The sequence below is a fragment of the Oncorhynchus keta genome, chromosome 14 (assembly GCF_023373465.1).
Source record: "Oncorhynchus keta strain PuntledgeMale-10-30-2019 chromosome 14, Oket_V2, whole genome shotgun sequence".
NCBI lineage: Eukaryota > Metazoa > Chordata > Actinopteri > Salmoniformes > Salmonidae > Oncorhynchus > Oncorhynchus keta.
In genome coordinates, this window is record NC_068434.1 from 50917962 (window position 1) to 50939774 (window position 21813).

At 45.3% G+C, this 21813-nt stretch overlaps 1 protein-coding gene across 10 annotated transcripts in view; it reads right to left on the reverse strand.

Annotated features, from left to right (window-relative positions):
- The window catches only part of cntrl (centriolin), a 226409-nt gene that overhangs the window by 104265 nt on the left and 100331 nt on the right, over nucleotides 1–21813 (reverse strand). For 7 of the 10 annotated variants that reach the window (XM_035786379.2, XM_035786378.2, XM_035786376.2 and 4 more), the window contains 8 exons: nucleotides 17893–18212; nucleotides 17432–17708; nucleotides 15449–15677; nucleotides 7777–7970; nucleotides 6384–6593; nucleotides 5880–5942; nucleotides 3670–3849; nucleotides 2697–3462 (listed from right to left, as the gene is read on the reverse strand). In XM_035786379.2, the coding sequence (XP_035642272.1) occupies nucleotides 3367–3462; nucleotides 3670–3849; nucleotides 5880–5942; nucleotides 6384–6593; nucleotides 7777–7970; nucleotides 15449–15677; nucleotides 17432–17708; nucleotides 17893–18212 (1569 nt within the window). In that variant the 3' untranslated portion in view covers nucleotides 2697–3366. Of the gene's footprint in view, nucleotides 1–2696; nucleotides 3463–3669; nucleotides 3850–5879; nucleotides 5943–6383; nucleotides 6594–7776; nucleotides 7971–11907; nucleotides 11993–15448; nucleotides 15678–17431; nucleotides 17709–17892; nucleotides 18213–21813 lie in introns of those variants that run through there. The other 3 variants (XM_035786375.2, XM_052462630.1, XM_052462629.1) reach the window with 3 other exon arrangements.

Genomic DNA, 21813 nt, shown 5'->3' on the forward strand with positions numbered 1-21813 from the left:
TGCAATGTTGGGTTGTATTGGAGAGAGTCTTGTCTTAAATCATTTTCCACAGTCTGTGCCTGTATTTAGTTTTCATGCTAGTGAGGGCTGAGAATCCACTCTCACATAGGTACATGGTTGCAAAGGGCATCAGTGTCTTAACAGTGCGATTTGCCAAGGCAGCATACTCTGGAGCAATGCCCAATCAAGAAATCTGGCATTAACTTCTGATTAAATTTAATTGACGCTCTCTTGTTCAGATATCGGTAAGTGGACTGGAGGCAGGGCATTAAAGGGATAACGAATCCAGTTGTTTGTGTCATCCGTTTCGGGAAAATACCTGCATAATTGCCCACCCAACTCAGGTGCTTCACTATATCACATTTGACATTGTCCATAAGCTTGAGTTCATTTGCACACAAACAAATCATACAATGATGGAAAGACCTGTGTGGTGTCCTTGTTAATGCAGACAAAGAGCTCCAACTTCTTAATCATAGTCTCAATTTTGTCCTGCACATTGAATATAGTTGTGGAATGTCCCTGTAATCCTAGATTCAGATCACTCAGGTGAGAAAAAAACATCACCCAGATAGGACAGTCGTGTGAGAAACTAGTACAAGTGGTCAGTAAAGAAAACTTTAAACTCATCTCTCAATTAAAAGTGTCAATACTTTGCCTCTTGATAACCAGCGCACTTCTGTATGTTGTAAAAGTGTTACATGGTCACTGCCCATATAATTGCATAGTGCCGAAAATACATTCAGGGGCCTTGCTTTAACAAAGTTAACCATTTTCACTGTAGTGTCCAAAACATCTTTCAAGCCGTCAGGCATTTACTTGGCAGCAAGAGCATCTCGGTGGATGCTGCAGTGTACCCAAGTGGCATCGGGGGCAATTGCTTGCACGCGCGTTACGACTCCACTATATCTCCCTGTCATGGCTTTTGCGCCATCAGTACAGATACCAACACATCTTGACCACCAAAGTCCATTTGATGTCACAAAGCTGCCCAGTACTTAAAAAATATAATATCCTGTTGTCCTGGCTTCCAGTGGTTTGCAGAATAGGATGTCCTCCTTAATTGACCCCTCATAAATGTAACGGAAATATACCAGCTGTGCCAGGCACGCTGACTCATCCAGCTGTAACGCATAGAATTCACTGACTTGTATGCAAAACAGTAATTGTTTCAAAACATCTACCATGTCACTGATGCGTCGTGAAACAGTGTTGTTTGATGGAGGCATTGTCTGTATAGTTTTTTTTTGCCTTTTCCCCCAGCCATATCCGCAGCAACAGGAATAATTAAGTCCTCCACAACAGTATGGGGCTTGTCTGTCCTAGAGCCACTCGGTAGCTCACCATATAAGACGCTTTTACCCCCTTCTTACTAATGGTTTATGTTGCTTTTATGTCTTACTACTCGAAAGTCATACATTTTCGCTCAAAAAATCTCCCTTGGCTTATTTTTCAATATGGCATGTTTTGTTTCTAAATGTCTGCGCAAGTGTAAAGGTTTCATCGGATTGTGAGATAGTACTTTTGCACTGTGGCTGAGGAAAGGCACTAGTCCCAATATAAGTGAACCTCAAATCAATGTAGTTCTCATCATATTTGCGTCTCTTCGACGGTCCAATGTCCCTGTCTGTTGTTCAGTGATTTCCCGGGTAAGGGGGCAGTAGCTCTTCGGCTGCATCAAATGCACAACTGTGTCCATGCGAGCTGGGCTAACAACAAATGTTGAACTCCTGATGCTAGCATTGAATGTGCGCGTGGAAGCAGAACAACTTGTGTCGTTGACAGGTGCAGGTGCAGTACTGCTGGTAGTAGCAGCACTACCAGTAGAGCTGGTAAGTGTTTCTATGGACGTCTGCCTTACTTTAAAAAAAACATTCATCCATTTTCGAGCAAACGGAATGCGCTGCAGCTACATATGGACCGTTAATGGAATTCCCGCGAGAGAGTAACGGTTAATGTGATTGGATGTTAATTATTTGACTAGGCTACCTGTATTTTACGTTGTGTAGTTATTTAACACTAGATAGTTTAATTTTGTTTTTGGCATTGAAACGAGGCTACTCAGGTGAGAAAAAAACCCTCACCCAAATGTATAGCCCCGTTGGAAAATGTAAATGGCCTGTTTGAAAATGTGAAGGAATGTATTTTTTTTGTGAATCACATTTTTATTAGGCGTACCCCCGACAGCATTGCGCATTGTAAGGGACTTACGTTGTCCACACGGACCTGATACTTCAACCATTAGCTATTACAACTGGGCAGCAGAATGGCGTCTGATAAAATAGTTCCCCCTCATTTGAAGGACAGGTACATTTTCAGGGTGATTTTTCATAATTCCAATAAGGTATCTTAAAATATATGTCTAAAGGAATTGACATATTCAATTTAGCTAACAACAGTAATGACATCACTTTTTTGCTTTTTCAATGTATTTTGGATGTCAATTCCCCCTGGGTGCACGCGCTTCAAACCACTTGTGGCCCTATCGCCTTAATAATGATATTGGGCGAAGTAACACAACCAGGCAGATGTTGCACAATTTGATTGTGTTGTAGTAGTGGTGCAGGGGTATCAAGCCAGGGGAAAAAATCCATGACAACCTATGTGTTGCGATAATTGCGTTGCTTGCTCTATAACCTGTTAGTTCATATGCCTTGAAACCCTGATATATATAGATCCAAGGCCGAGACAATACATTCAACCACACCTTTGTTTAATCACAAAACCGGAGAGCAACATATGTCTAGTGAAGTCCACAAAACATATTGATTGTAACAAACATAATTTTCATGCATTAGCCGGATGCTAGGAATGAAATGCTACCGTGACTGGAAAGCTTGTAAATAAATGAGACATTGATATTGAAAAGTAAAAAAATATACCAATATATCATACAAAAACAAGCATATTCATAGGCAAAAATGTAATTGAATTTGCCCAAAAAACTTCTCAAACTAGTTGAGGTAGTGGAAACTATGTTAAGGATACAATACTTAAGCCACACAAATGCATAGTTTTATATATATATATTCATAAAAAAAAAAATCTTGCTTGATGATTCTGCTGACAGGCCAAGTAAGTGCACTTTGGATGGATGGGAGACTGTTCCTCTTCACCCTGGGTAAATATTGCTGTGATGGTGGATCATGTTGAGGCATGCCACACCAAACAGAAAGGATGACTGTTCACGCTCTAAGGTGAAGTTTCCCCTAGGCAGTGATCTAGGATCAGCTTCCCTCCCCCAATCCTAACCTTAACCATTAGTGGGGAAATGCAAAGAAGACCCAATATCAGCATCTAGGGGCAACTTCACCCTACACTGAGGCTGGGAGGCTGTCAGAGGCCTGGACGCAGCCTGGGGCCTGGCTACTTCTCAAGTAGTGTAGGATCCAGTCTCACAGGTTTGTGGGACACCTCCGCCTGCGCACTCTCCTGGAGACGCCATTTCTCTGGAGCATCTGGCTAAACAGATTAAGACCGAGACTGTATTGTTAACTGATTTCCACTTGTAGCTTATGGATACAATGGAATATACATGAACTATTAGGGTTGTTCTAAAATAAATGTAAACAGTACCATGGCATATCACAAATTCCTTTACTGATGGATGAATGTAGCTGCTATAAGTGCTATTAGACAAGGGTTCCTTCCCTTTTTGCTCACACTTACATAGCCTTGTTTAAGTGGGGACTCAGAGGAGCTCAGAGAGAGGGAGTCCGAGGTGCAGTTGCCGAGCAGTTGGCCCAGCTTGTCCACTCGTCTGCTCAGCCCCAATAGACTCCCCTCGGTCTGCTGCCTGCGCTGGCTCAGAAACTCTTCCTGAGACCACATGCGTCTGCCCAGCTGAGCCTGGCGAGGACAACAGAACAGTCAGAAACAAATGAAGAATGGCATAGATAGGCCTTCCCTGCCCATCTGTGACCCAGAAACCTAGGCGTATGTCACACGTCACTACATCACAGGAGAGGCATTTGCACAAAGACATTTTTATTTTTTAATCAAAATGCGTTTTTTGTCTGAAACGCTTTCTGGAACATGTGAACTTTTATGTGCCTTAATAACAAACTTGTATGACATCTGGAAAATAAATTGTTAAATTATGAGCTTTGTTGGTTTAGCCATGAAAAACAAAAACAAAACAGGAACCCCGCTAGCCATGATTGGCCTAACCCTAGATAATGGATGGGCTGGACATGGCGAGAGATGAGTTCGGATTGGTTTGCCATGTAGCACGCTCAAATCAAGTTGTCATATACACATGGTTAGCAGATGTGAATGTAGCGAAATGCTTGTGCTTCTAGTTCCGACCATGCAGTAATATCTAATAAGAAATCTAACCTAACAATTTCACAACAACTACCTTATACACACAAGTGTAAAGGAATGAATGAGAATATGTACATAAAAATATATGAATGAGCGATGGCCGATTGGCATAGGCAATATGCAGTAGATGGTATAGAGTACAGTATATACATATGAGATAATGGCATCCATGACAGAGAGGAAGACTGAATCTGCAATAGGTAAGCAGCTTGGTTTGAAGAAATCAACTGTGGGAGCAATTATTAGGAAATGGAAGACATACAAGACCACTGATAATCTCCCTCGATCTGGGGTTCCACGCAAGATCTCACCCCGTGGGGTCAAAATGATCACAAGAACGGTGAGCAAAAATCCCAGAACCACACGGGGGGACCTAGTGAATGACCTGCAGAGAGCTGGGACCAAAGTAACAAAGCCTACCATCAGTAACACACTACGCCGCCAGGGACTCAAATCCTGCAGTGCCAGACGTGTCCACCTGCTTAAGCCAGTACATGTCCAGGCCCTTCTGAAGTTTGCTAGAGAGCATTTGGATGATCCAGAAGAAGATTGGGAGAATGTCATATGGTCAGATGAAACCAAAATTGAACTTTTTGGTAAAAACTCAACTCGTCGTGTTTGGAGGACAGAGAATGCTGAGTTGCATCCAAAGAACATCATACCTACTGTGAAGCATGGGGGTGGAAACATCATGCTTTTGGGGCTGTTTTTCTGCAAAGGGACCAGGACGACTGATCCGTATAAAGGAAAGAATGAATGGGGCCATGTATCGTGAGATTTTGAGTGAAAACGTCCTTCCATCAGCAAGGGCATTGAAGATGAAACGTGGCTGGGTCTTTCAGCATGACAATGATCCCAAAACACACCGCCCGGGCAACGAAGGAGTGGCTTCGTAAGAAGCATTTCAAGGTCCTGGAGTGGCCTAGCTAGTTTCCAGATCTCAACCCCATAGAAAATCTTTGGAGGGAGTTGAAAGTCTGTGTTGCCCAGCAACAGCCCCAAAACATCACTGCTCTCGAGGAGATCTGCATGGAGGAATGGGCCAAAATACCAGAAACAGTGTGTGAAAACCTTGTGAAGACTTACAGAAACGTTTGACCTCTGTCATTGCCAACAAAGGGTATATAACAAAGTATTGCGAAACTTTTGTTATTGACCAAACACTTATTTGCAAATAAATTCATAAAAAATCATACAATGTGATTTTCTGGATTTTTTTTCTCATTTTGTCTGTCATAGTTGAAGTGTACCTATGATGAAAATTACAGGCCTCTCTCATCTTTTTAAGTGGGAGAACTTGCACAATTGGTGGCTGACTAAATACTTTTTTGCCCTACTGTAGCTATCAAGCATCTCAGATTAGGAGTACTGATCTCAGATAAGCTCCCCTACCCCTTGTACAGTATGTCAACGTGTTCATTGTGATCTAAAGGTTGAACTAATCCTAAATCAGCATGGCTACTCTTGAGAAGTTTGATATGGCCCTGATTGAACTTTGGTCCAACATGAGATGAAGCATACTGGAATGTAAAGACACGTTGGGGTAGTAGTACCTTCAGGAGGTCCTCCTGCTGTCGAAGTCTCTCTCTTAGCACCTCTCCCCTCCACTGCTCATCCTGAAGACAGACATGCAGAGAAACACAGACCTGTCATCGTTTCAGAGGAATTCCTAGACTGTACTGTACACCCCATCAATCTAAGGAACACAGGCAAGACCTCTGCCTGCTAGTGATGGTAGAACAGCGGTTCTGTAATAATCTTTGTTACAAGGTATTTCGCATGAGGTATGATGAAAAGGGAAGTATGTTAAACTCAAATACCAAAAGTTAACCACAGACACAAATCTTGGGCATTGCTCAAAAAAGCTTTGTATACAGACTTGAAGCCTGGTCTCAGATCTGTTTGTGCTCTTGCCTTTGTCATTGTCAAGCTAAACAATTCCATTAGGTGTTGGCAAGAGCTTGAAATAGACTGGCACCCAGGCTAACAGACTTGTGTGTGCAGCACAAACTAGATATGACAGGGAGAGATGTAAGGTAGCAAAGCTGAGGCATTACAGTAGGATTGCAGGCTAGCCTAGGCACGGCTGGGGTTGAGTAGAGGGGGTAGTTCTCTTTGTGGTCGTCAGTGGAGGAGGGATCTTGGTCAGGCGCGAGGGGCAGCTCTACCATCCCGCTGTTCAGCTCTGCCTTGACGTCAGTCTTCAGCCAACGCATGGCTTCCTTGATCTCCCTCAGGCGGCACTCGCCCCCCTCTTGACTGCGCAGCTGAGGGACACAACAGATTACATAACATAATGCAACTTCATACTATGTACTGAAAGTGCTCCGGGCGCATGGGCAAGACAAAATATTTAAGTGTCTTTGAATGGGGTATGGTAACAGGTGCATCGGTTTGAGTGTGTCAAGAACTGCAATGTTGCTGGGTTTTCATGCTCAACAGTTTCCAGTGTGTATCAAGAATGTGTTCCTAATGTTTTGTACACTGTCTACATTTGAAGGTCTAACTCTGTAACTAACTCCAACTCTGTAGTGGAGATGGACAGAACATTGTCTCTGAGGCCCATCATCTCCTTGGACACCGTGTCGAGCTCCTTCTGCAGGCCTCTGGACTTCTGGTTGTTGTCCTGTGTAGCCTGCACTACCATGGCCAGCTCCCAGCCATTCAGGACATGCATATCAAGCTGTGTCTGAGGAAGGCCCGAAACATTTCCCAAAACTCCAGCCACCCCTTCTATAGACTGTTCTCTCTGCTTCCTTCCGGCAGGCGGTACCAGAGTATCAGGTCTCGGACCAACAGGCTCCGAGACCGTTTCTACCCCCAAGCAATGAGACTTTTAAACAGCTAGATAATAGCTGCCCACCCCCACCTAGGTCTCTACCCACACTCACACACAATACCACTTATGCTGCTGCTATATTGTTTAATATCATTATTATTTATCCTGTTACCAGTCACTTTCTCCTAATCCCTGCAAATTTGCCACTCAGATTGCCTAAATATGTCAACAGAGACGATGGGCGACACATTTCATTCTTCTTAATCTCGGAAACGAAGAATTGAAATTGCTTCAGATGCTCGATTAGGTTCTGGGCGAAGATGTAGGAGAAAAGATACTAACGAGACTAGTGAAGTCTCAAACCTCCTGAACGGAAACTCACAGCCAACGCATGGGCCAACTGTCCCCTCCCCTTCTGAAAATTAGAAAGATGCGAAATCGTTATTTTTCCAATGATCATTGATGAAAAAATGTGCACCGGAACAGAGTTCCAAATGAGTTCCTCCTTAGTCGTCGCAACCCACAGTCTGATGACAGACGCTACGATACCATCCGGTTAAAATGGTACAGCAATGAGAAATACGTAGATATCCACTAAGTTTAGGTGAAAAGCCAGTAGCCATTCATAGATATCCCTCCCTACCATCTATCCATCCATCCCTATGACCCACCTGCTCTGTCTCCTTTGGTTTCTCTTGGTGGGCGTGCTCACAGCTCTTCTGGGCCTGCAGCCTGCTCTCGGCACTCCTCCTCTCCTCCTGCATACACTGCACCTCCGCCCGACACGCCCCCAGCTCCTCCTGCAGCGTAAGCAGCTCCACAGCGCGCTCCTGCAGCTGGGCTTCCCTCTCACACAGCTCCTGCCCTGGGATCACATTCACACATAAACAGTCATGTAACAAACCTGCTTCAGGTGTGGGTGGATAAACCAGGCAGGCAAAAACCAGCAAACACAGCGGTGAATATTGGTGATATGATAGGAGCGAATAATGAAAGATAGTGTATTGAGATCAGACCGGAGTTCAAATAGTATTTGGCACTTCCGGGTTGGAGCGAGCGGTCGCATTCGCACTTCGCTCTGCAGGTTGTATAACTTTTTCATTACATTTCATTATAGTACAACGGTTGATTTGTCTAATCTTAGCAATTCTTCTTAGCTAGCTACATAGCCGTCCTTGTATCAGAGATAATTGCATAATTATCGTATTTCGTCGCCCTAACGTAGCCTTCACTGCTATTCGCCCAGGAGCTAGCAAACGCTAGCTAACGCACACAGATTAGCATCACTGTAGTGCTATTCACTCAACTGAACGACTTGATTAGTTTAGTGTTAGCTAGCTACATAGCTGTCTTTGTTTCCAAGATAATTGTGTAGTTTAGTGTGTGTAGTCTTGGAGTGATTATCTTAATTCACTGAGGTTCGCTAGCCAGCTATTTGTCGTCCTTAACGTAGGAGACTCTGCTAGCTAGCCAACAGCTAACAGCTAACAGCTAGCCAACGTCACCACACGTCTACTGATTCGAATTCAATCACCGGTCAGGTAGTATCACATTTTCATTTCATTTCATTACAGTACAACGGTTTGATTTGTTTGATCGTAGCTAGCTACATAGCTAGCTACATAGCCGTCTTTGTTTCAAAGATAATTGTGTAGTCTAGAGCGATTTCCTAGGTTAGCTAGCCAGCTATTGTCGTTCTTTTAACGCAACGTAACGTAAACAACACTGCTAGCTAGCCAGCTAGCCCCCGAATAGTAGCACTGTAGAAACTATTACACTCAACGGAACGACTTGATTAGTGTAGTGTCAACAACGCAGCTACTGCCAGCTAGCCTACTTTAGCAGTACTGTATCATTTTAATCATTTTAGTCAATAAGATTCTTGCTACGTAAGCTTAACTTTCTGAACATTCGAGACGTGTAGTCCACTTGTCATTCCAATCTCCTTGCATTAGCGTAGCCTTTTCTGTAGCCTGTCAACTATGTGTCTGTCTATCCCTGTTCTCTCCTCTCTGCACCGACCATACAAACGCTCCACACCGCGTGGCCGCGCCACCCTAATCTGGTGGTCCCAGCGCGTACGACCCACGTGGAGTTCCAGGTCTCCGGTAGCCTCTGGAACTGCCGATCTGCGGCCAACAAGGCAGAGTTCATCTCAGCCTATGCCTCCCTCCAGTCCCTTGACTTCTTGGCACTGACGGAAACATGGATCACCACAGATAACACTGCTACTCCTACTGCTCTCTCCTCGTCCGCCCACGTGTTCTCGCACACCCCGAGAGCTTCTGGTCAGCGGGGTGGTGGCACCGGGATCCTCATCTCTCCCAAGTGGTCTTTCTCTCTTTCTCCCCTTACCCATCTGTCTATCGCCTCCTTTGAATTCCATGCTGTCACAGTTACCAGCCCTTTCAAGCTTAACATCCTTATCATTTATCGCCCTCCAGGTTCCCTCGGAGAGTTCATCAATGAGCTTGATGCCTTGATAAGCTCCTTTCCTGAGGACGGCTCACCTCTCACAGTTCTGGGCGACTTTAACCTCCCCACGTCTACCTTTGACTCATTCCTCTCTGCCTCCTTCTTTCCACTCCTCTCCTCTTTTGACCTCACCCTCTCCCCCTACTCACAAGGCAGGCAATACGCTTGACCTCATCTTTACTAGATGCTGTTCTTCCACTAACCTCATTGCAACTCCCCTCCAAGTCTCCGACCACTACCTTGTATCCTTTTCCCTCTCGCTCTCATCCAACACTTCCCACACTGCCCCTACTCGGATGGTATCGCGCCGTCCCAACCTTCGCTCTCTCTCCCCCGCTACTCTCTCCTCTTCCATCCTATCATCTCTTCCCTCTGCTCAAACTTTCTCCAACCTATCTCCTGATTCTGCCTCCTCAACCCTCCTCTCCTCCCTTACTGCATCCTTTGACTCTCTATGTCCCCTATCCTCCAGGCCGGCTCGGTCCTCCCCTCCCGCTCCGTGGCTCGACGACTCATTGCGAGCTCACAGAACAGGGCTCCGGGCAGCCGAGCGGAAATGGAGGAAAATTCGCCTCCCTGCGGACCTGGCATCCTTTCACTCCCTCCTCTCTACATTTTCCTCCTCTGTCTCTGCTGCTAAAGCCACTTTCTACCATTCTAAATTCCAAGCATCTGCCTCTAACCCTAGGAAGCTCTTTGCCACCTTCTCCTCCCTCCTGAATCCCCCCCTCCTCCCTCTCTGCAGATGACTTCGTCAACCATTTTGAAAAGAAGGTTGACGACATCCGATCCTCGTTTGCTAAGTCAAACGACACTGCTGGTTCTGCTCACACTGCCCTACCCTATGCTCTGACCTCTTTCTCCCCTCTCTCTCCAGATGAAATCTCGCGTCTTGTGACGGCCGGCCGCCCAACAACCTGCCCGCTTGACCCTATCCCCTCCTCTCTTCTCCAGACCATTTCCGGAGACCTTCTCCCTTACCTCACCTCGCTCATCAACTCATCCCTGACCGCTGGCTACGTCCCTCCCGTCTTCAAGAGAGCGAGAGTTGCACCCCTTCTGAAAAAACCTACACTCGATCCCTCCGATGTCAACAACTACAGACCAGTATCCCTTCTCTCTTTTCTCTCCAAAACTCTTGAGCGTGCCGTCCTTGGCCAGCTCTACCGCTATCTCTCTCAGAATGACCTTCTTGATCCAAATCAGTCAGGTTTCAAGACTAGTCATTCAACTGAGACTGCTCTTCTCTGTATCACGGAGGCGCTCCGCACTGCTAAAGCTAACTCTCTCTCCTCTGCTCTCATCCTTCTAGACCTATCGGCTGCCTTCGATACTGTGAACCATCAGATCCTCCTCTCCACCCTCTCCGAGTTGGGCATCTCCGGCGCGGCCCACGCTTGGATTGCGTCCTACCTGACAGGTCGCTCCTACCAGGTGGCGTGGCGAGAATCTGTCTCCTCACCACGCGCTCTCACAACTGGTGTCCCCCAGGGCTCTGTTCTAGGCCCTCTCTTATTCTCGCTATACACCAAGTCACTTGGCTCTGTCATAACCTCACATGGTCTCTCCTATCATTGCTATGCAGACGACACACAATTAATCTTCTCCTTTCCCCCTTCTGATGACCAGGTGGCGAATCGCATCTCTGCATGTCTGGCAGACAAATCAGTGTGGATGACGGATCACCACCTCAAGCTGAACCTCAGCAAGACGGAGCTCCTCTTCCTCCCGGGAAGGACTGCCCGTTCCATGATCTCGCCATCACGGTTGACAACTCCATTGTGTCCTCCTCCCAGAGCGCTAAGAACCTTGGCGTGATCCTGGACAACACCCTGTCGTTCTCAACTAACATCAAGGCGGTGTCCCGTTCCTGTAGGTTCATGCTCTACAACATCCGCAGAGTACGACCCTGCCTCACACAGGAAGCGGCGCAGGTCCTAATCCAGGCACTTGTCATCTCCCGTCTTGATTACTGCAACTCGCTGTTGGCTGGGCTCCTGCCTGTGCCATTAAACCCCTACAACTCATCCAGAACGCCGCAGCCCGTCTGGTGTTCAACCTTCCCAAGTTCTCTCACGTCACCCCGCTCCTCCGCTCTCTCCACTGGCTTCCAGTTGAAGCTCGCATCCGCTACAAGACCATGGTGCTTGCCTACGGAGCTGTGAGGGGAACGGCACCTCAGTACCTCCAGGCTCTGATCAGGCCCTACACCCAAACAAGGGCACTGCGTTCATCCACCTCTGGCCTGCTCGCCTCCCTACCACTGAGGAAGTACAGTTCCCGCTCAGCCCAGTCAAAACTGTTCGCTGCTCTGGCCCCCAATGGTGGAACAAACTCCCTCACGACGCCAGGACAGCGGAGTCAATCACCACCTTCCGGAGACACCTGAAACCCCACCTCTTCAAGGAATACCTAGGATAGGGTAAGTAAGGGTAAGTAATCCTTCTCACCCCCCTTCTCCCCCTAAAAGATTTAGATGCAAGTGGCTGTTCCACTGGATGTCATAAGGTGTATGCACCAATTTGTAAGTCGCTCTGGATAAGAGCGTCTGCTAAATGACTTAAATGTAAATGTAAATTTGCTTTCTTTCAAATATAGTACCAGTCAAAAGTTTGGACGCACCTACTCATTCAAGGGTTTTTCTGTATTTTCTACATTATAGAATAATAGTGAAGACATCCAAAGTATGAAATAACATATGGAATTATGTATTAAACAAAATAAAGTAGCCACCCTTTGCACACTCTTGACATTCTCTCAACCAGCTTCATGAGGAATGCTTTTCCAGCAGTCTTGAAGGAGTTCCAACATATGCTGAGCACTTGTTGGCTGCTTTTCCTTCACTCGTCCAACTTATCCCAATTGGGTTGAGGTCGGGTAATTGTTGAAGCCTGATGCAGCACGCCATCACTCTCCTTGATCAAATAGCCATTACACAGCCTGGAGGTGTGTTTGGGTCATTGTCCTGTTGAAAAATAAACGATAGTCCCACTAAGAGCAAACCAGATAGGATGGCGTATCGCTGCAGAATCCCGTGGTAGACAAGCTGGTTAAGTGTGCCATGAATTCTAAATAAATCACTGACAGAGTCGCCTGCAAAAGCACCCCCACACCATCAGACCTCCTCCTCCATGCTTCACTATGGGAACCACACATGCGGAGATCATCCATTCACCTGCTCTGCGTCTCACGACGGTTGCAACCAAGAATCTTACATTTGGACTAAATTCCAAAGGACAGATTTCCACCGGTCTAATGTCCATTGCTTGTGTTTCTTGGCCCAAGCAAGTCTCTTCTTCTTATTAGTGTCCTATAGTAGTGGTTACCTTGCAGCAATTCGACCATGAAGGCCTGATTCACACAGTCTCCTCTGAACAGTTGATGGTGAGATGTGCCTGTTACTTGAACTCTGGGAAGCATTTATTTGAGCTGCAATCGGAGGTGCAGTTAACTCTAATGAGCTTTTCCTCTGCAGCAGAAGTATTTCTGGGTCTTCCTTTCCCGTGGCAGTCCTCATTAGAGCCAGTTTCATCATAGCCCTTGATGGTTTTTTGCAACTGCACTTTTACTCATTGACCTTCATGTCTTAAAGTAATAATGGACTGTCGTTTCTCTGCTTATTTGAGCTGTTTTTGCCATAATATGGAATTTTACTAAATAGGGCTATCTTCTGTATACCACCCCTACCTTGTCACAACACAATTGATTGACTCAAACGCACTAAGAAGGAAATACATTCTACAAATGAACTTTTAAAAAGGCACACCTGTTAATTTAAATGCATGGTTGAGAGAATGCCAAGAGCGTGCAAAGCTGTCATCAAGGCAAAGGGTAGCTACTTAAAATAATCTAAAAAAAAATATATATATATATTTTGATTTGTTTAACACTTTTTTGTTAACTACATGATTCCATATGTGTTATTTCATACTTTTGATGTCTTCACTATTTTTCTACAATGTAGAAAATAGTAAAAATATAGAAAACCCTGGAATGAGTAGGTGTTCTAAAACTTTTGACTGGTACTGTATGTATTTCAAACACTTAATGTATTTCAAACACCTAATGGAGCATTTGATTGAGCCTGTGTGTAGCGTCAGATGGGCAGGCTTTGTACTTTGGGGACTATAACATTGGTTCCATGGTGCCAGGTAAGCTCAATCAATCGCCTTTAAAGTATTTGAAAGAAAACAAATATTATTTTAACCCTGGGTGAGAGCGAGAGTACAGCGATAGTGAGCAAATAAGGAGTCTAAGTCTAATAGGAAGTTTACATACACCTTAGACAAATACATTTAAACTCAGTTTTTCACAATTCCTGACATTTGATCAGAGTAAAAATGCCCGGTCTTAGGATCACCGCTTTATTTTAAGAATGTGAAATGTCAGAATAATAGTAGAGAAAAGTATTTATTTCAGCTTTTATTTATTTCATCACATTCCCAGTGGGTCAGAAGTTTACATACACTATTAGTATTTGGTAGCATTGCCTTTAAATTGTTCAACTTGGGTCAAACGTTTCGAGTAGCCTGCCACAAAATTCCCACAATAAGTTGGGTGAACTTTAGCCCATTCCTCTTGACAGAGCTGGTGTAACAGACAGGTTTGTAGGCCTCCTTGCTCGCACACGCCTTTTCAGTTCTGCCCACACATTTTCTTTAGGATTGAGGTCAGGGCTTTGTGATGGCCACTCCAATACCTTGACTTTGGTGTCCTTAAGCCATTTTGCCACAACTTTGCAAGTATGCTTGGGGTCATTGTCCATTTGGAAGACCCAAATGCGCACAAGCTTTAACTTCCTGACTGATGTCTTGAGATGTTGCTTCAATATATATATATATACACACAATTTTCTTTCCTCATGATGTCATTTTTTTTGTGAAGTGCACCAGTCCCTCCTGCAGCAAAGCAGACCCCCCACAACATGATGCTGCCATCCCCGTGCTTCACGGTTGGGATGGTGTTCTTCGGCTTGCAAGCCTCGCCCTATTTCCTCCAAACATAACAATGGTCATTATGGCCAAACAGTTCTATTTTTGTTTCATCAGACCAGCGGACATTTCTCCAAAAAGTACGATCTTTGTCCCCATGTGCAGTTGCAAACCGTAGTCTGGCTTTTTATGGAGGTTTTGGAGCAGTGGCTTCTTCCTTGCGGAGTGACCTTTCAGGTTATGTCAATATAGGACTTGTTTTACTGTGGTTATAGATACTTTTATACCGGTTTCCTCCAGCATCTTCACATGGTCCTTTGCTGTTGTCAGCTCTAGGAGACAGAACGCGTCTCCTTCCTGAGCGGTATGACGGCTGCGTGGTCCCATGGTGTTTATACTTGCGTACTATTGTTTGTACAGATGAACGTGGTACCTTCAGGCGTTTGGAAATTGCTCCCAAGGATGAACCAGCCTTGTGGAGGTCTACAATTGTTTTTCTGAGGTCTTGGCTGATTTCTTTTTTCCCCATGATGTCAAGCAAAGAGGCACTGAGTGTGAAGGTAGGCCTTGAAATAAATCCACAGGTACACCTCCAATTGACTCAAATGATGTCAATTAGCCTATCAGAAGCTTCTACAGCCATGACATAATTTTCTGGAATTTTCCAAGCTGTTTAAAGGCCCAGTCAACTTAGTGTATGTAAACATCTGACCCACTGGAATTATGATACAGTGAATTATAAGTGAAATAATCTGTCTGTAAACAATTGTTGGAAAAATGACTTGTGTCATGCACAAAGTAAACAGACTTTCCAAAACTATAATTTGTTAACAAGAAACTTGTGGAGTGGTTGAAACATGACTTTTAATGACTCCAACCTAAGTGTATGTAAACTTCTGACTTCAACTGTAAGTAGTATAAGTTATTTTCTGCTTACCAAGCAGAGGCACGTGCTCTTGCAGGACGGCACACTGCTTGTGGTCCCTGGTCACTACTCGCCGGCTCCTGTCCTCCATGTCGGCCACTGCAGTGTTGACCTGCTCCAGTCTGAGTGTGTGCTGGGCCAGAGAGCTCTCCTCAACCTGGCTCTGGGCCTGCAGTTCCTGGAGCCTCTGCCGCTGCCTCTCCTCACGCTCTTTGGCCTCACATTGCAGCCCCCGCGCACACTACACACACACAGAAATAACTGCTTCCTCCATTGCACTTAAGCAGAGTTTTAGGTTTGAAATGTTGTGAACCAATACAGCTATGGAGCCATTGAGTATACAGTTGTGGCCAAAAGTTTTGAGAATGACAAATATTAATTTCCACAGTTTGCTGCTTCAGTGTCTTTAGATGTTTTTGTCAGATGTTACTATGGAATACTGAAGTATTATTACAAGCAAGTGTGTCAAAGGCTTTTATTGACAATTACATGAAGTTGATGCAAAGAGTCAATATTTGCAGTGTTGACCCGTCTTTTTCAAGACCTCTGCAATCCGCCCTGCCATGCTTTCAATTAACTTTCGGCCCATTCTTGCATAATCAATGCTTAGAGTTTGTCAGTATTTGTGGGTTTTTGTTTGTCCACCTGCCTCTTGAGGATTGACCACAAGTTCTGAATGGGATTAAGGTCTGGGGAGTTTCCTGGCCATGGACCCAAAATATCAATGTTTTGTTCCTTGAGCTACTTAGTTATCACTTTTGCCTTACGGCAAGGTGCTCCATCATGCTGGAAAAGGCATTGTTTTTCACCAAACTGTTCCTGGAGGGTTGGGAGAAGTTGCACTCGGAGTATGTGTTGGTACCATTCTTTATTCATGGCTGTGTTCTTAGGCAAAATTGTGAGTGAGCCCACTCCCTTGGCTGAGAAGCAACCCCACACATGTATGGTCTCAGGATGCTATACTGTTGGCATGACACAGGACTGATGGTAGCGCTCGCCTTGTCTTCTCCGGACAAGCTTTTTTCCAGAAGCCCCAAACAATCGGAAAGGGGATTCATAAGAGAAAATGACTTTCCCCCAGTCCTCAGCAGTCCAATCCCTGTACCGTTTGCAGAATATCAGTCTGTCCCTGATGTTTTTCCTGGAGAGAAGTGGCTTCTTTGCTGTCCTTCTTGACACCTGGCTATCCTCAAAGTCTTCGCCTCACTGTGCGTGCAGATGCACTCACACCTGCCTGCTGCCATTCCTGAGCAAGCTCTGTACTGGTGGTGCCCAGATCCCGCAGCTGAATCAACTTTAGGAGACGGTCCTGGCGCTTGCTGGAGTTTCTTGGGTGCCCTGAAGCCTTCTTCATAACAATTGAACCGCTCTCCTTGAAGTTCTTGATTTAGGTGCTGGCAGTAATATCCTTGCCTGTTGAGCCCTTTTTGTGCAAAGCAATGATGACGGCACATGTTTCCTTGCAGGTAACCATGGTTGACAGAGGAATAATAATTTATTCCATGCACCACCCTCCTTTTGAAGCTTCCAGTCTGTTATTCAAACTAAATCAGCATGACAGAGTGATCTCCAGCATTGTCCTCGTCAACACTCACACCTGGGTTAACGAGAGAATCGCTGACATGATGTCAGCTGGTCCTTTTGTGGCAGGTGCTGAAATGCAGTGGATTTTTTTGGGGGCGATTCAGTTTATTTGCATGGCAAAGAGGGACTTTGCAATTAATTGCAATTCATCTGATCACTCTTCATAACATTCTGGAGTATATACAAATTGCCATCATACAAACTGAGCCAACAGACTTTGAAAATTAATATTTGTGTCATTCTCAAAACTTTTGGCCACAACTGTACAGGCCTATTTCACTATGGCTGCGCCTAAAAAAGTGCACTGTTTTTGACCACAGTAATGCACTATAACAGGGAAACGGGTGCTATTTCAGACTACGACTTATTGGCAACAGTGTATGGTGTCTAAATCTTGCCCTGTCATGTTACTTGTAGTCGAGTCTGCCTCTCAGCCAGGTCCGTGTGCAGCTCCATCAGCCGGTGCTCCAGCTGCTCAGCTCTTCGTTCATCCTCCTCCAGCTGCTTCCTCGCCTCCTGCTCCTCCCATGCCACACTGTCCCGGACCATGACCAACACTCGCACCTCCTCCTCCAGCATCTCTAATTGCCGTTTTTGCTCTTCCACCTGCTCCTTTTGACCCCTGAAGATCTCAGACTCCCGGTATAGCTGTTGCTGAGTGGCTGCCGTGTCTCGTTCCATCTTCTGCCTGAAGGATAAGATGAGACAAGATTTTTTTTTAAAGACTTTATTATCCCTGTAGAGAGATTTTGCTTCCGGCTCGTGTGCATACATTAAAACATATCATCAAGCACAGACAAAGGACATATCTTCTAGAAAATTAAAGACAATAAATACCATAATAGAAAAAGTGCAGTTTGAGTGATTCAGACCTGTGTGTGTGAGCCTGTCTCTGCTCCTGTCTCAGCTGGCCCAGCTCTGCATGCAGCCTGTTCAGCTCAGCCTCAGCCACCCGCGCCCCGTCCTCCGCTGCCTCCAAACACCGGTCGGCGTGTGTCCGTCTGGCCTCCAGGTTCCGGCATTGCTCCTCCAGCCTGTTCCTCTCCCTGGCGGCCTCCTCCGCTTGCTCCCGGACTCCCTGCGCCTCCTCTCTCAGCTCCGTCCGGTCCTGCTCCGCCAGCCTCATCTGGCGCTCGCCCTCAGACTTCTGGCGCAATGCCTCCTGCTGCAGCACCTGCAGCTCCACGCGCACCTGGGGGAAAACACAGAGAGACATAAAATACACACACAAAAAACAAGTAAACAGACACATTAAATGGCACTATTTTGGAAAAGAGCCCTATGAGCCCTGGTCAAACATAGCGCACTAAATACGGATAATAATATAACATTTTGGTCATCTCAGTCCATTTGAATCAACAAATCACAGCACATACAGTGTATTTGGACACTGACTTTCCCCACATTTTGTTACAAATATTTTTTAGCTCCTCATCGATACCCCATAATGACAAAGCAAAAAAAAACAGGTTTTTAGAAATGTTTGCAAATTCAAAAAAAAAATAAAAATGGAAATATTACATTTACATAAGTATTCAGACCCAGTACATTGTTGAAGCACCTTTGGCAGTGATTATAATTTCAAGTATTTTTGGGTATGACGCTACAAGCTTGGCACACCTGTATTTGGAGAGTTTCTCCCATTCTTCTCTGCAGGTACTCTCAAGCTCTGTCAGGTTCGACGGGGAGCGTCGCTGCACAGCTATGTTCGATCGGGTTCGAGGACATTGAGACTTATCCCAAAGCCACTCCTGCGTTGTCTTGGCTGTGTCCTCAGGGTCATTGTCCTATTGGAAGGTGAACCTTCACCCCATTCTGAGGTCCTGAGCTCTCTGGAGCAGGTTTTCATCAATGATCTCTCTGCACTTTCCTCCTTTCATCTTTCCCTCAATCCTGACTAGTCACCCAGTCTCGTCCGCTGAAAAACATAACCACAGCATGATGCTGCCACCACCATGCTTCACCGTAGGGATGGTGCCCGGTTTCCACCATACACAACGCTTGGCATTCAGGCCAAAGAGTTCATTCTTGGTTTCATCAGACCAGAGAATCTTGTTTCCTATGGTCTAGTCCTTTAGGTGCCTTTTGGCAAACTCCAAGTGGGCTGTCGTGTGCCTTTTACTGATGAGTGGCTTCTGTCTGGCCGCTACCTGGTTGAGTGCTGCAGAGATGGTTGTCCTTCTGGAAGGTACTCAAATCAAATCAAATGTTATTTGTCACATGCTCCTAATACAACAACAGGTAGCCCTGTTATTTACTAAATAAACAAAAGTAAAAAATAATAGCAAATAGTCAATGCAAATAGTCCGGGTAACCATTTGATTAACTGTTCAACAGTCTTATGGCTTGGGGGTAGAAGCTGTTAAGATGCCTTTTGGACCTATAGTACCATTCAACAGTTTGCGGCCACTCAGAAAAGCAAATTTTTTGTCCATTAAAATAACATCAAATTTATCAGAAATGCAGTGTAGACATTGTTAATGCTGTAAATGACTATTGTAGCTGGCCACCCCTCATAGCCTGGTTCCTCTCTTGGTTTCTTCCTAGGTTCTGGCCTTTCTAGGGAGTTTTTCCTAGCCACCGTGCTTCTACACCTGCATTGCTTGCTGTTTGGGGTTTTAGGCTGGGTTTCTGTACAGCACTTTGAGATATCAGCTGATGTAAGAAGGGCTTTATAAATAAATTTGATTTGAAACGGGGGATCTTAAATGGAATATATACATAGAAAATCGCCAGAAACAAAGAATTTTCTTCTGGAACTCGTCAGTCTATTCTTGTTCTGAGAAATGAAGGCTATTCCATGTGAGATATTGCCAAGAAACTAAAGATCTCCTACAACGCTGTGTACTACTTCCTTCACAGAACATCGCAAACTGTCTCTAAACAGGATAGAAAGAGGAGTGGGAGTCCCCAGTACACAACTGAGCAAGAAGACATAAGTACATAAGTGTCTAGTTTGAGAAACGGATGCCTCAAAAGTCCTCAACTGGCAGCTTCATGAAATAATACCCGAAAAACACCCGTCTCAACGTCAACAGTGAAGAGGTGACTCCAGGATGCTGGCCTTCGAGGCAGAGTTGCAAAGAAAAAGCCATATCTCAGACTGGCCAATAAAAATAAAAGATTAAGATGGGCAAAAGAACACAGACACTGGACAGAGGAAGATTGGAAAAAAGTGTTATGGACAGAGGAATTTAAGTTTGAGGTGTTTGGATCACAAAGAAGAACATTTGTGAGATGCAGAAAAATGAAAAGATGCTGGAGCAGTGCCATCTGTCAAGCATGGTGGAGGCAATGTGATGGTCTGGGGGTGCTTTGGAGGTGGTAAAGTGGGAGATTTGTACAGGGTAAAAGGGATCTTGAAGAAAGAAGGCCATCACTCCATTTTGCAACGCCATGCCATACCCTGTGGATGCCGCTTAAATGGAGCCAATTTCCTCCTGCAACAGGACAATGACCCAAAGCACAGCTCCAAACTATGCAATAACTATTTAGGGAAGAAGCAGTCAGCTGGTATTCTGTCTATAATGGAGTGGCCAGCACAGTCACCGGATCTCAACCCTATTGAGCTGTTGTGGGAGCAGCTTGACCGTAAGGTACGTAAGAAGTGCCCATCAAGCCAATCCAACTTGTGGGAGATGCTTTGGGAAGCATTGGGGTGAAATCTCTTCAGATCACCTCAACAAATTATAATGCCAAAGGTCTGCAAGGTTGTAATTGCTGCAAATGGAGGATTCTTTGACAAAAGCAAAGTTTGAAGGACACAATTATTATTTCAATATTTTTATTTATTTATGACCTTGTCAACATCTTGCCTATATTTCCTATTCTTTTGTAACTCAATTCATGTATGCTTTCATGGAAAATAAGGACATTTCTAAGTGATCCCAAACTTTGAACGGTAGTGTACATTTGGTGCTGCGGTACTGCTTTCCGCGCGGTAGCAGAGAGAACAGACTATGACTAGGATGGCTGGAGTCTTTGCCAATTTTATGGCCTGGTCACCGCCTGGAATTAAGAGGTCCTAGATGGCAGGAAGATTGGCTCTAGTGATGTACTGGGCCGTACGCACTACCCTCTCTAGCGCCTTGCGGTCGGAGACCGAGCTATTGCCATACCGGGGGGTGATGCAACCAGTCACGAAACTCTCGATGGTGCAGCTGTAGAACGTTTTGAGGATCTGAAGACCCACGCCAAATCTTTTCAGGCTCCTAAGGGGGAAAAGGCATTGTCGTGTCCTCTTCACAACCTTCTTGGTGAGTTTGGACAATGATAAATTGTTGGTGATGTATACACCAAATAACTTGAAGCTCTCAACCTGCTCCACTACAGCTCCGTCGATGACAACGAGGGCGGGCTCGGCCCTCCTTTTCCTGTTGTCCACGATCATCTCGTTTGTCTTGATCATGTTGACGGAGAGGTTGTTGTCCTGACACCCCACTGCCAGGTCTCTGACCTCCTCCTTATAGTCTCATCGTGGTTGGTGATCAGGCCTACCACAGTGGTGTCGTTGGCAAACTAGATGGTGTTGGAGTCGTGTTTGGCCACGCAGTCATGGGTGAACAGGGAGTACAGGTGGGGACTGAGCAGTTTCATCTGTGGGATATGTTGGGTTGGTATGCAAATTGGAGTGGGTCTAGGGTTTCTGGGATGATGATGTTGATGTGAGCCATGATCAGCCTTTCTAAGCACTTCATGGATGCAGACGTGAGTGCTATGGGTCAGTAGTCATTTAGGCAGGTTACCTTGGTGTTCTTGGGCACATGGACTATGGGTGGTCTGCTTGAAACATG